Here is a 13,694-nt window from a genome sequence, read left to right as displayed (position 1 = left end):
GCGGGGGGTGGTGGTGGTGATGAGGTAAATTGAGTTCATGATGTAATAGATTAATTTAGTTCCTCTAAAGTGTGAGAAAATGTCAGATTAGCTGATGAAATCTGTCAAATCTGCTGTAAAATTTTCTTTTTTTTCTTTTTTTTCTTTTACATTGGTATTCAAATGTCAAGCCAGTAGTTTTATTTATCATCCTCATTACTTTTCTGCACAATATGCACATAGCTACATGCAGCAAGAGCAGTTACTGCTGATGCAGGACAGGGCAGTGTGGGAAATAAGCAAACTAACCAACAGGTTGATGCATCACGTGTTGCACATGCACGTTGTGTGATGTCAGAGCACAGCAAAAATTGTGTCTAAGCATGTACACTGAACAGATGTCAAAAAAATCACTGTGTCAGCATGTTGCATTAGAAATTAAGAGTAAAAACTTTGTGCCAAATATTTCTTGGCGTATCAGCAAGAGAAACAGTTTAATGTCCATAATTTAATGTTATGTAATGTAAGGTTTATGAACTTCAGTGTCAGTTTGGTGATAGGAATATGAACTTATGTAACAGTAAACTTCTTAGTGAGGCTTCACACTGGTCTATGTGAACAAGACTAAGAGCACAGCCATGCTAGCAGCTAACTGAGGCTGTAGCGCACTGCAATTCTGTGAGCTAAAGGCTAATTTCAGCATGCTAACATGCTCACAATGACAATTCTAACATGCTCATAGCCTATTTAATAGGTGTAACGTTCATCATATTAGCATGCTAACATGTGCTAATTTGAGCTAAACACAAAGTAGCTGAGTGTGTTTTGCTGAAATCTGGCCATCAGCCAATAGGCTAGTTGTTGAGACAGTCTGGTTCAAAGTGGTGGACTGACAAACGGACGTTGCCATCCCTATAAAATAAAGAAACTTGCGCTGATGGAGTGTGGATGATAATGGCAATCTTTAAAAAACTGGCTGCATCTGTGAGACTGTGCAGGTTGTATCTGTTCATTCAATTCTACATCCCAGCGCTCAGTACAACACACACACCGGCCCCAGCAGGCAGACAGAGGAAGTAGTCCAGCTTCACTCACCAGGATGTGGAGCTGATGCGATGTAGCGCTCTGAGACCTGTATGCTGCGTTGAGATGAATCACTCGTGGGGAAATCTGTACTAGCCTCCAAAATCAAATTTTTTGCATCACTGTAGTGAATCCACAGTTGAGAGCTCTGCAAAACTAGTACAATCCTTCTTCCATTGTGAGCACTTCCAGGCAGCACCAACCATCCTGCTCTCATGGTTTTTAAGCTTTAGTTTGTATTTTTGTATTTTTTTTTTAGGGCGACTGAAGCCATTCTCTTGCTGCAGTTGTTGCAAATCATCAGGGGTATGCGGATCAAGTAAATGACAGAAATGATAAATCTGAACCAATTTTTCCACCATGTTGCGGAAGTGAGCGGAAATGTATCCTCTGACATCGGCCTGGCCGTGACAGTGAAGCGCTCTCAGATAATAACTGTTATGATAATATTTTTTAATCATTGTGGGATAGAAATATCGAGGCATAGATCTCGTCGTTTCATTTTCTCAGACTCACGCTCCATTCGTCATCTGAGATCCTGTCTACGTTCATCCATCACTGCAAAAAAAAACCCCCGAGAATCTCTCTGTTATCTCTCTCATCTTTCTCTCCCTTGTTTATTTTTTCATGTTTGTTTTAGCTTAGCTCTGTCATCTGCCTTTTGTTTTTGCTTTTTGTCTTCTCCATATTTTGCTCTTCAAACGTGTGGAGTTCAGAGGCTTGAAGTGGGGACGGATGACAGGAAGGACGGGGGAGACATGAATGAGCCAAATGAGAAAATATTGTGCCAACTTTTACAGTTTTGGACAGGTTTATATTCCTGACTTCTAAAATGTGGGCATGAAATTCAGAGAGAGCGAGGGAAATTGGTGCATTTGTGTTGCACAGATGAGGCGCTCCAAGGGCAACAGGTTCAGCAGAACATTTTGTCCTTGGAAATGTGTGTGAATGTTTATGTCTGTGAGAGGAATCAAATCACTGCTCATGTTTTCAAATCCAATTCAGTCCAGGTGTGTGTGTGTGTGTGTGCGTGTGTGTGTGTGTTTGTTTGTACGTATGGAAGGCCATGTGACTCGCCCCTTTCCCTTTTATCAACTGTATAGTTTTTCTCCGGGGCTTGTATCTCTAAATCCGAAACCTCTGGATCCCATATGAGAACTCCATACTCACAAGGATGAAGTGCCTCCTCTGGATTTGACCTTAATACCTCAGTTTTTTTCATTTTCTTCAAAGTTAAAGGAAAGTTACCTCCCTCAGATACAGTTCAGCCTGTGATGTTCACCGTATGTCAGGAGTTATTGAATGATGATGTGTTGTGATTTACTATTTTATTTTTTTTGCTTTCTGTTAATCTTGACTTGTCTAATTAGTGATTTCCGACATTTTCCACAAAACTTTCAAGTACTGCCAGAGAATAAATGTGGAGAACTTTTGCGTATTAAGGATGATGACAGCTGGATAAATAGTCCGTGAACACTGGAATATATCCATGATTTTGGTCGTGGCCCTTGCTCAAACCACAGCAAGTCTTGGCTGCGTTGCAATCTGGTATATTGAGACAAGCTGTTGCTGGAGAAATTTGCATCTCTGCTACTTTTACAGTGGATTTTCCCCTGTGTGACTAACTTCCCTGACTAAACATCGCTGTAAAATGGTGAGACTGGAAAGATTGTCAAGGCCTTCCAGGAATTCCTGAGGATTACTGTCAGTGTTTTTGACTCTTTAGATGAGATAACCTTCAAAAATACTTTGGTCATCATCAGCATAACTTGACACTTGTCCACAGGAATGTGAAAAATATAAACCACCTAACAAAATCTACCAAAAAATGTTGGTTTTGGTTTGATGGTTTTTTAATGTTTACTTTGATTTTAGTTTGTAGGAAGTTTCCCTGTAGAAGAAGGAAAAGCAAGCAACTTATAACTTTTCCACTCTCTTTCCTTTTTGTCTTTCCTTCCACTCTCAGGTTGTGTCAACCATGTTGGCGATGTGTTTGAGGCTGCTTTTGCTCCTCCCCCTGGTTTGCTGTGTCCCCTCCCCCTCTAGACCGCCTGTCAGGCTCTGCAGACGATGCTGCGACCACCAGGAGCCGCCACAAGCCACAGCCCAATACCAGATGCCAGAGGTCCGCACTGTCATCAACATGACCATCCTCAAAGGTATCAATGAACTAATGAATTAACGTGACAGGTCTGCCGTCATGAGTCTGCTTCATGCTGCACTTCCTCAATCAGATCACTGCTTTTTCCAGATGTCCATGTCTCCGTCAAGCTTCCTATTTAATAGGAGGCATAATCATGTATGTTATAATGGAACAGTGCTACTCAGGTGTGACCGTGCAGTGACGGTTCAGTGGATTTGAGACACAAATCGAGACTGATTTCCAAAAAGACATTAGACACGCCACAGATAGAAAAACAAACAGGAACCACTTTAAAGTAGCAGACTTCCAAGAAACAGTGACTTTAACGGCTTTTGACAGCGTCTGTCAAAGGAAATGTGTATCAACATGTGACTTGATGTAAGATATGAAGTGAAGAAATTGATTTAGTGAGGAAATGACATTTTACTAGGCAAAATATATTTACAAACACAACCACATCGTGTTGTCAGTTTATCTTAGATACACCGTATTTACAGGAGTCAGAAAAACAAGCTTGTCTTTTAACTTTATTTGACTTTTTACTAGAAGTCTAAATGGATCCAAAAATTTGGATTTGGTCCAGAATGGTCTTTGAATCTGGACATGAATCTAACATAAATACCTTCAGGGATCTGCGCACAGTTAGACTCGGGCTGAAGAAGACTTGAACATAATTACCCACAATCATAAAACGGAGCATGAATTGAATAACCAGCTTGGTAAAGCAAGCAGCTGCCCCAGGGCTGCAGACCCTCAGGGGGCCCACAAGGTCTCAGGTAATGTGTGTGTACCAATAGTGCATTTTAAACTGGAATGTGAAGGTCATCAAGTTCGCACCTTCACTTGTGGCTCTATGTTAAAATCCAGTTTTGCCACCTTAAATATTTCAGGTGATATCATGAATACCAGGTGTGTATTCTTAAATGAATTTGTGTGTCGTTAAATAACCCGCAAAGTATCAACAGCAAACCCTGGGCTTGCACATGACTGACTCAAATCCTTATGGTTACAGTGAGTCCTGTCACAGCCCGATCTGTAAAAGCTTGTATGACTTATTATTATAGGTCAGACAGTGAGGAAGGCCAACTGTGAAGATGTGTGCGTGTCTGTGATTAATTGTGTGTTTGTGGCTTTGTTTGTATTTGCAGAGAGAAATGGAGAAATATGACAAGAGAGATTAAAAATACAAGATTTTTCAAATGTCCAAGAGCTACACTGTCACAGCTGGAGAGGGATTTGTGAGAACATGTGTGTCTAATATCAGAGACATAGCTGCCAACTCCACCAGAGCAGTCCAAACGATGTGTCATCACTTTGTTGTTTTATCTGCTGCTCCTTTGATAACTGGACACGCCAAGTCTGTTCTGACCCGCAATCAACCCCCAAACCAGTCCAACTGCTGAAGCAAGAAAAAAGAAAAATCTTCCTTTTCTTCTTTTTCTCACTCTCTTGTCTCACATACACAAACACACACATGCACATACATACTTTCTGGGCAATTAAAGCCCCTTTTGTACCACAGAAGAACTCGTGAACTTTTCCATTGTAAGAACTTAGGTCCAATTTTAATTTCTTGGACCAGGTTGGTGCTTTAAAAACTCTGAGCGGAGCAGTACTTTCCACTGGGGCCACAAACTCCCTGGACTATGCACTATAAAAAAGTTCATGATTGATGACAAAGGCTGTTATTTGACATTCAGATCCAATTGTTCACTGGTGGGAAGCAGTAGAGGGATCATGTCTTTGTCGCAAACAAACCGAAACAAAAACGCTCTTGGAGCTCTTTCATTTATTGATTTTAAGTTCAGGTTCTGGATGGATACATGATGCTTTTAATGGAAAAAGGGTTTTCACTTTAGAAAAATAGGCTTGAACAAATCCTTTCCTGTCATTTTTTGTCAAATCCTGAATCTGTGTTTTGTGTCAAAGTGTTGCTCCTGTGTTCAAATGAGGCAATAAAACCGTGTCACTGAATTGCAGCTGTGCAGCGAGGGAGGTCTCGGCAGGCGCTTTCACCTGGCACTGAACCTGCTTATGTGGAAGAAAGCACACACACACACACACACACACTAACACACACACACACACACACACTAACACACACACACAGGCGCACAACCATGCATAAAGACACACACTTAGCCATGGACAATTATAGTTGCCCACATGCAATATGCACAAACAATACCCACAGACAAACACTCCTTTTTCTTCTGTGTGTTTCAGTGACTCGCTGGAAAACAATAACGCCTACTTTCAGTGTGTGTGTGTGTGTGTGTGTGTGTGTGTGTGTGTCTGCACTAATGTGTGTGTCTGGCTTTGCCCCCACAAAGCCGCTGTTATCGAATTTAAACAGTGTAACCCACAATCAGTTCCTCAGCCAATCTCAATTGGGGGGGAGCATCCAGCCAAATTTCTCAAAAGAACCCTCAGTCATGGACAAAGGCGATTCTGCACCCACACATTTCTGCATCAACATTCAAAGGATTAAATTATGTCTTACACTGCGTTAAAATATTCAGGACGTTCAGGGTGGCTTAATTACGGTGAAAACATGAAATGTAAATCTCAAATTTTTGCGATGTTGCCTTTGCAGTCTGAAAGCCTAAAGTCACGAGATATGTTAATCAGTAGGGACCCTCAGATCTCAAGTTATACAGATTTCCTAAGTGTCAGCTGTAAAATTTAAATACTGATCACATTTTAGTTGTAGACCTTGCAGAACGTGTTCATCTTTCAACATTGAAGGTAATATGTCAGTATGTGTTATGTGTCAGTGGTTCCCAGCTGGTGTGGGCTGCCGGCCCATTCTGAGTGGGTTGTGGGGAAAGTGGGTATTGACTTTCCACAAGTGTTTTATTTCTAAAGTACAGTCTCTCATATCAACATGCCTGTTGACTTTAACAGTCTTTCCAGAGCCTTTGTTACACGGTGTAATGTAACTACTGTTGCAATGCGTTTGATGTTCGTTTAAATGTTGGTTTTTGAGCCTTAATTGCTGCAGTGCTTCTCATTTTTTGAGTCCCAGCTATTTGTACTTTGAATTTTTTCTGATCAGCATTGGTTAGCATTGGTTAGCATTGTTGTTCTCACAGCAAGTTGGTCCTCAGTTCAAATCCACTGACACGTGGAGTTGATGGATGGAAATGAACTGAAATGGTGTTAATGTGATGCATGTGTGGACTGTGAGCTGATGTGCAAGCCTACACCAGTTGGGAAACGATATACTTAGTTTGATGTAAAGGTAAACTTACTAGCTTTTTGGCGAGCTTTCAGCTCCATCTGGCATTTTATTAGAACGAATTGCTCAGGTGTCGTTCCACGTCCACTGACTCCTGTCTGACGACTTTGACCGCTTCCCAGTCAGCGCTGCATCCACTCTTGGTCTGGTGTTCACATTGGCATGTTGTCTGTTTCCCATGTTCATTCAGTCTCTTGTCCAGGGTCCATTCTCTTTTTCCATTGTAATGTTCAAGGTTAAAGAGTAAAAATATGTATACACAGAATTATTATTGTTTTTGAATCGGAGCAGATATATTCAGAGACTTCTGGCGCACAGATACTCGCCTTTTTTCTTCCTTCAGTATTTAATTCTAGGTGCAACCAAATAAAATGTCTTGTCACACTTCTGCAGTGGATGACTTCACCATGACACAGTTCACAAACAGCTTCAGTCATATGGAGCTTCGTGTCTTAAAAAGTGAGATCCTAAATACTCCCATACTTTGGATTTAAACTGGGCAGATGTTGCCTGAGTTCAAGCTATTTACTTGTTAGCATAATTCTAAGTATTTGTATTTGTATCAGGAAAGAATTTGAATGGTACTGGAACATACAGTAGATTTTTTCTAGACAAGCCGTTTTGCATGTTAACAACATATTAACTTCACTTTTCCAGGGTGGAGCAGCTCCGTTAGAGGCAGATGAGCCAAGATAAGGGGAAAGGGGTGAACCAGAGAATCAACTTACAATACTTCTGAAATCTAAATGCTGTAATTTAGCATCTAGAAGTGGATACTAGGGTTTTATTGTTGTTTACACTGAGCAGGAAAAAGAAAGACATGCAGGGTTCCAAGTAGCCGTGTTGTTATTTGATTTCAGGATGAAGGATCAGTCCCATATATGGTTACCAAGTGCAGAGGTGGCTGCTAAGCTGCTGTTTGTGGAAACTACTGTAACTCTCCTCAGGGCTTTTTTTTTTTTTGTGGACACTGGTCATAGCCAGACAGATCTTTGTGGATGTGTGGAGAGGATGAGCTGTGTTTACCTCCGGTCTTCAGGAAGTTTTGGTCATGGTGAGCGAGGGCAGTGCTGTGGCTTCTTCCTGTGTGGTTTACCCAGCCCAGAGGTGCTTAACTCATGACCTGCCTAAATGTCTGCAAAGCAGTGTCCTACAGGCAGCACAGCAAGATTTTACAAAGGTTGTCTTTATGTCACCCAAGCTCCAGAGCCTCATAGACCCACATGTATTTAAATATCAGCATTTCAAAGCTTGAAAAGCATGTAGTTTTGAATCTGCCAAGATGACTTGAAAGGTCTCTGTAGCAGAGCCAGTAAAGAAGCATGTCATCCTTCAACTGAATGTGAAAATCACAAACTGTCACCAACTTTTCATCCAAAAATTTCAACAGGCTGTGCTGTTCCTCAGTTTATTTGCCTCTGTTTATTGTCGTGGGAGTGTTTTCTTAGCTCAGAGGCCTTTATATTCACAGCTGCTTCGTGGTGATATGAGGATGAAGTTTAAAAGGGGCCATAAGCAGTGTCACTTGATTTCAGAGCAAAAGAGGTTTTTGTGTACTGGAAACAATAGCAACACTCAAAATGTCCACTTAACCCGAGACATTTCAGTCAGCAGCGGTGACAGGAGGATATACATAAGCTCATTAATCACTTTCAGAGCTTGTTGACAGGTCGCATATGAATATAAAATCCTGAGAGAAACGGTGTCTTGTTGTTTAGGAAGCAAAAAAAAACAGGATACAACAGAGAAGCAAACATATACTGTAAACAAGAGTAGAGCAAATAAGGTCCATGAAAACATCCAGCTAACATTTTTAACATTAGCACAGGTGGCTTTATGAAGTAAATGGTTTGGACAAGGTCTAATTTGTGTGAACAGAAAGGTGACAAATTAAAGGAAGAATGGTTACAGGTGACTGATGAGAATGTGACACCTATGGCCTTCACAGTCACGACATCACAACACAGTCGAGCACCTGTAGGAGATTTTAGACCGACACGTCAGGCAGCGCTCTCCTCCACCTTTATCGAAGCACCAAATGGGGGAATATGTTTTGGAACAATGTCGTTCATCTCTCCAGTGAAGTTTGAATCGACGTCCAAGAGTAATTAAACTGTTCTAGCAGCTGGAAATCAACACTTTACTAACCACTAACACTTAATACTGGTTTTCCTTTTACCCATCTGTGTTTGTTTGTATGTGTGTAAAGTTTGATTTAAAGTTGATGCTAATCGAGCCCAGCTGTACAACAGGACACCAACACGACCTCGATTGTCATGGTTACAATAATAAACACGCGGACTGTACCGACAGCGGCGTACCTCCTACCTTTGTCGCCACGGTTACTAAAATAACAGTCATGGCTTGGATAGGTTTAGGAAAAGATCGTGTTTCGCTGCTTCCTCAACATTAGACGATCTTATCCCACGTCGCCGAACTGTGGCTCATAATAACCTGCTGCACAAACGACCTTTGGGCTGGTTTTTTACTGGAGGACAGTCCTATAGGTTGGATTTGTCCTGTCGATATCACCACTCTAACCCTGGACAGATGCATCACACGTGTTGTGCATTAATTATAGTTTTCCCCAACAGTAACTGTGTTTACCTTGTGAGGCGGAAGTCGGTGCAATCGCTATATTTACATTCTTTTATTCTCTTAGAGTGGCTCTCTGGGAGCAGGTACCTTTCCTTCATGTGTGAATGTAACAGAGCCTTTCTTCAACTTCTGTAATCTTGTTTTGCCTTGCAACAATTTCCACCAGCATCGGAAACTTGTAGAGGAAAGCACAAGAAGGCCATCCTGACCAGTCACGTACTTGCAGTCCCCATGTGGTACCACCTTTGCCACTGTAGCCCTGACGTGTGGTCACCTTATGAGGAGACACACGTCAGCTCTGGTCTGTAGCTACACGTGTGATGAAATGGCTCCCAGGCCCGAGATCAGCATCTGTTGTACAAATGTGTTGCTGCCATGTGACTCCAAAACACCGTTTTATGATCTAAGGAAAGGTCTGGTTTTAGCTTTGTGAATCCAAAATCACCAAATTTAGAGATGGTTTTCACAGGACAGTTGATATTTCCAGTGTGTTGTACTTGGATTATATTTTCTATTTTAACAAGTAGAACCGGCTAGTTTGTCTCTTACAGAGTTGGCGCCTCGACATTTAAACTAAACTGCTACATCTCTTGTATAAGGTGAACATATGTGTTGTTGAATTGCCTCTTAATAGAAGGTGCGTTTAAACATCTGTTTTCTTTTTGTCAGCCAGGTGTTGATCTCTTTCTTTCCTTCACTTTCTTTCACCCACGTTTTAACCACTGGTTTAGTTTTTTGAACATGTGTCGGCATTAAAATATTCTCCCTGTAAGCAATGTGTGTAAGCAGAGATAAATCATATCGACTTTATTGCAGTTCCAACTGGTCTTCATTAGAGGTAAATAAAGGTCAGGGTTCACTTTAATGAAGTTCAAAGTGTGGCTCGTAAATCGTTTATATTCTGACCACAGTTTACATGTTTCCATCCTCACACATTTCTTGTGTTATAGTCAAAGAAGAATTTAACCAAATTCCTTCAGATTTATAAACAGGGTTCCAAATGTTTTGATTTGAAAGTTTTGTTGCCATTTGTGGATTTGTAGCCATTATGAACACAAGAACAAGATGAATAAAAGCTTAATTGGCATTGTTTGCATGACTAAATGGACGGTCTGTTGTGGAGCAAGCGCTCAGATCAAGTCTTTCTCTCTAAGAGCTGCACTTTGCTCAATGATAAGACGACCTCTCTAATTCTGGGATATTGTTCATGTTCTTCTTTGGTACAGCGGGGGTACAATGAGGACTAATTTCCATTTCAAAGATAGCTGTCTTATCTCAATGAGCTGCATCTAATGTTTTCCCAAGGAAAAAACATATTAAGAGCTAAAATCTTTCTGTTTCACATAAACACTAAGAGTGAAAATGAAAGAAGTTCAGATTAAGCTCCTGATGTTTCTGTCTGACCTGCTCACCTGTGTTTCTTCTTGCCCCCCCCAGGTGATAAAGGAGATAGAGGTGACAAAGGCACACCTGGAAAACCTGGTCTGGAGGGCCCTTCCGGCTACCGAGGACCCATGGGCCCTAAAGGCAGCAAAGGCCAGGCGGGTGCCCCCGGGGACGCCTGCAAGATCCCTCACTCTTCCTTCTCAGTGGGACGTCGAAAGTCCCTGCACAGCGTGGACTACTACCAGGCACTGGTGTTCGACACGGTGTTCGTCAACCTCCACGAGCACTTCAACATGTTCAAGGGCAAGTTCTACTGCTACGTGCCGGGGATCTATTTCTTCAACATCAACATCCACACCTGGAACTTCAAGGAGACCTACCTCCACCTGATGCACAACGACAACGAGCAGGTGATCCTGTACGCTCAGCCCAGCGAGAGGTCCATCATGCAGAGTCAGAGCGTCATGCTGGATCTGGCTCTGAACGACGAGGTGTGGGTCCGGCTCTACAAGAGGGAGAGGGAGAACGCCGTTTACAGTGACGACGTGGATGTTTACATCACCTTCAATGGATACCTGGTGGCACCAAGCATCCAGTGAGAACAGGACAGAGGGAATAATGGGAGGATTGGCAGAATCTCTGGGTCAAATATTTTTCTTTTTTTTTTTTTTTTTTATTGCCGTGGATACTGCTTTGTGCCGAGGAAGAAGAACTAACTAGAAGACATTTACAAGTTTTGGTGCTTTTGAAATATTCCTCTCAGCCTGGAGAGGAACATACTGTGCCCTCTTAAATGTGGACCTGCCAAAAATATTAGAATCAAAAGGAACAATAAAAAAAAAGGGGAAAAGGTATCACAGCACACAATTAGGAAAGAATGTTGAATTACTTCCTTTGCACTAGAAATACACTTTTGTACAAAGCCAGACTTTTTTTTTTTTCTTCTTTTTGTGCTGTGCTAGTTTTTCCTCTTGGGTTTCTCCTTTCAGGGACTTTGTGTAAAAAGTTTTATCACTTATCAGGAATCATATATCTGTGCAATCATTTATATATTTGTGCCATGATGCTTCTTAACACGGGCAGAGTGCTGTCATACCTTTCACTTCTTGCCTTTCAGAAGAACACTTTAAAGGGTCAGTTCACAACACTCAAAAAAACAAAACAAAACAAACACATTTTGCCACTTACTCTGATGGTGTGTAACCATGCCGATAGTTCAAATTGTATTTGCTGAAGTTAAGAGCTCCTTCAACCTGATGTAATGATGTTACATCATAATACATTAAGCTGCTGCAGGAAATTTGAAAGCGCTCTCTACCGACAGGCCCGCAACAAGAGGCTGGTAGAGTCCATGACCCGGTCTGAATTATACTCAGTCTAATCGCATGTGAAAGGGTCACATTTTAATGCCACGGTGTGAAATAGGACTTTCAATTATTTGTATAAATTAGCATTTGAAACTAATTATTTTTTTGCAATTAGATTCTATGATATTATTAAAAGATTGTTGCTCTTTTTGACAACGGTTACTTTGTAACACACCACGCTTCTGCCGGTGTTGGTGACCATATTTTAGTTGGGGTCTAATTATCTTCTGGTCGATGTGAAACCACTGAGAATCTGCTCTGAAAATGAGTTCATACATGATTTGGGAAGGTTTTCCAGGGGTGTGTTTCGAATCCAGCCCCAACATTTTGGACATTTTGTGGGGTGGGGGGTTAGGGTCTCACCTATTGAACCTCCTCTGGAAAGATCAGTGGTGAGAGGCGTCTTCTGGCTCTGGCCCGCCCTCTCTTCTCTCGATGTGCTGTAGGCTGTTCATCTTTCATTTTAAGGGTAACTGGATGGCAGAGATCAGAACGGTCTCACTGAGCAAAAAGATAAAGCAAAGAGTTAATCCATATCATCTGGACATGGCACACCTCAACATCTCTCTCTTGTGCCGTCTCACAGATGTGTCACAGTGGATAATTACAGTGTGTCGACAGTTCTGACCCTTGAATCTCTTCCTACAAAACAACTAAACTATAAAACTAAAGGACTTAATTTAGAGACAGGTGGAATTTTGTTTGTGGCTCTCAAAGCTTTTTAAAATGACATGTAGATTCCTCATCAGCAATGTCTCTTTCCAGAAACAGTGATGTGGTTAATCAGGATTATCACTGTTATAATTTTACATTGAGGCTATTTTAAAACTGTCCAGAATGGAAGCTCTAAAAATCACTTTAAATAAAACTGCAATTATCTGCATTGCTAGGGCTAAGTGGAAAAATAAATATTAGAATTTTTTTATTTCTGAACTGACCCTTTAAACAAGAACATATCCCAACATATCAAAATAATAATAATAAACAAAGGTGCTTTATTATCAAATGCAGGAATGCATTAGGATTTTTAATGATTAAATATCATGTCTTCTTACTGCAGAGCAGTTTATGTAAATATCTGTATAATAGCTGTCTTTATAGCTCATATCTGTGCTACCAGTTGTGCTGTTGGGGCTGGACTTTGTATGTTTTTATTTGTAAACAATATTTCCTCCTTCACTAACCAAGTCTCTCTTTGTTCTGTATCAGTGAACAGCAAAAAGACACTTGATTATAAAGAAATTAAAAATTTTCATAATTCCAAATGAAGTCAGGCGCCTGTATCTTCCATTAACATGTCACTTTATTTTAAGTACAAAGCACATCATCACATTTCTACAGAGCTTTCCTTACTTTTTTCATTTTTTTACATTAGACAGGATCCCGTTTAAGACTTGGCTCACAATTAATCCACTCAATCCTACGAGGGGAATGGTTTTTGAATTTAACCCCCAAAACTAGCCAAAAATAAACCAAAAAAAAAAAAAAATACTAAGGAAAAAAACTCATCTGAAACTTTCAGAGACAGTGGATGGGTCTCTGCAGCTTGCCAGCTCCATCTGTTTGGCCATATCCCTCCCATTAGCTGTAATGCTGTCCTCAGGGAGGCTTTGCTAGAGGAAAAGCAGGCTGCAGTGTTATAAATACTTTAAGCCCCGAGTGGAGATCTGAAAAGCTCTATTGGGAAACAAAGCAGGACATCAGAACAGTTTCCTGGATCGGCAGCCCAGACTAGTGGAGGCTGATCCAATGTGCACAGGAGGTAGTTAAAATGAGCACTGGTTGATTTAGTTCACTTTAGCGTTTCATTTGGCCTAGTTTAGGTTTGTCTGACTTAGTTTTGTCATTGAACAGAATATTTACACACTGAAAAGAGGGAACATGAAATAAAATAATG

At 41.0% G+C, this 13,694-nt stretch overlaps 1 protein-coding gene across 3 annotated transcripts in view; it reads left to right on the top strand.

The window, feature by feature from the left end:
• c1qtnf6b (C1q and TNF related 6b) overlaps positions 1-13,062 on the top strand; it is a 30,568-nt gene extending 17,506 nt beyond the window's left edge. For all 3 annotated transcript variants that reach the window (XM_087180073.1, XM_087180072.1, XM_023429063.2), the window contains 2 exons: positions 3,029-3,221; positions 10,482-13,062. In XM_087180073.1, coding sequence (XP_087036199.1) covers positions 3,041-3,221; positions 10,482-11,029 — 729 coding nt within the window. In that variant the 5' untranslated portion in view covers positions 3,029-3,040 and the 3' untranslated portion in view covers positions 11,030-13,062. The remainder of the gene's footprint in view (positions 1-3,028; positions 3,222-10,481) is intronic.
• Positions 13,063-13,694: the final 632 nt, after the last annotated feature.

The sequence above is a fragment of the Seriola lalandi genome, unplaced genomic scaffold (assembly GCF_002814215.2).
Source record: "Seriola lalandi dorsalis isolate HSWRI2012SDOR001 ecotype SW California unplaced genomic scaffold, Sedor1 jcf7180002054887, whole genome shotgun sequence".
NCBI classification, from domain to species: Eukaryota; Metazoa; Chordata; class Actinopteri; order Carangiformes; family Carangidae; genus Seriola; species Seriola lalandi.
The sequence above is the reverse complement of the archived record's forward strand: the minus strand, read 5'-3'. Positions and strand labels throughout refer to the sequence as shown.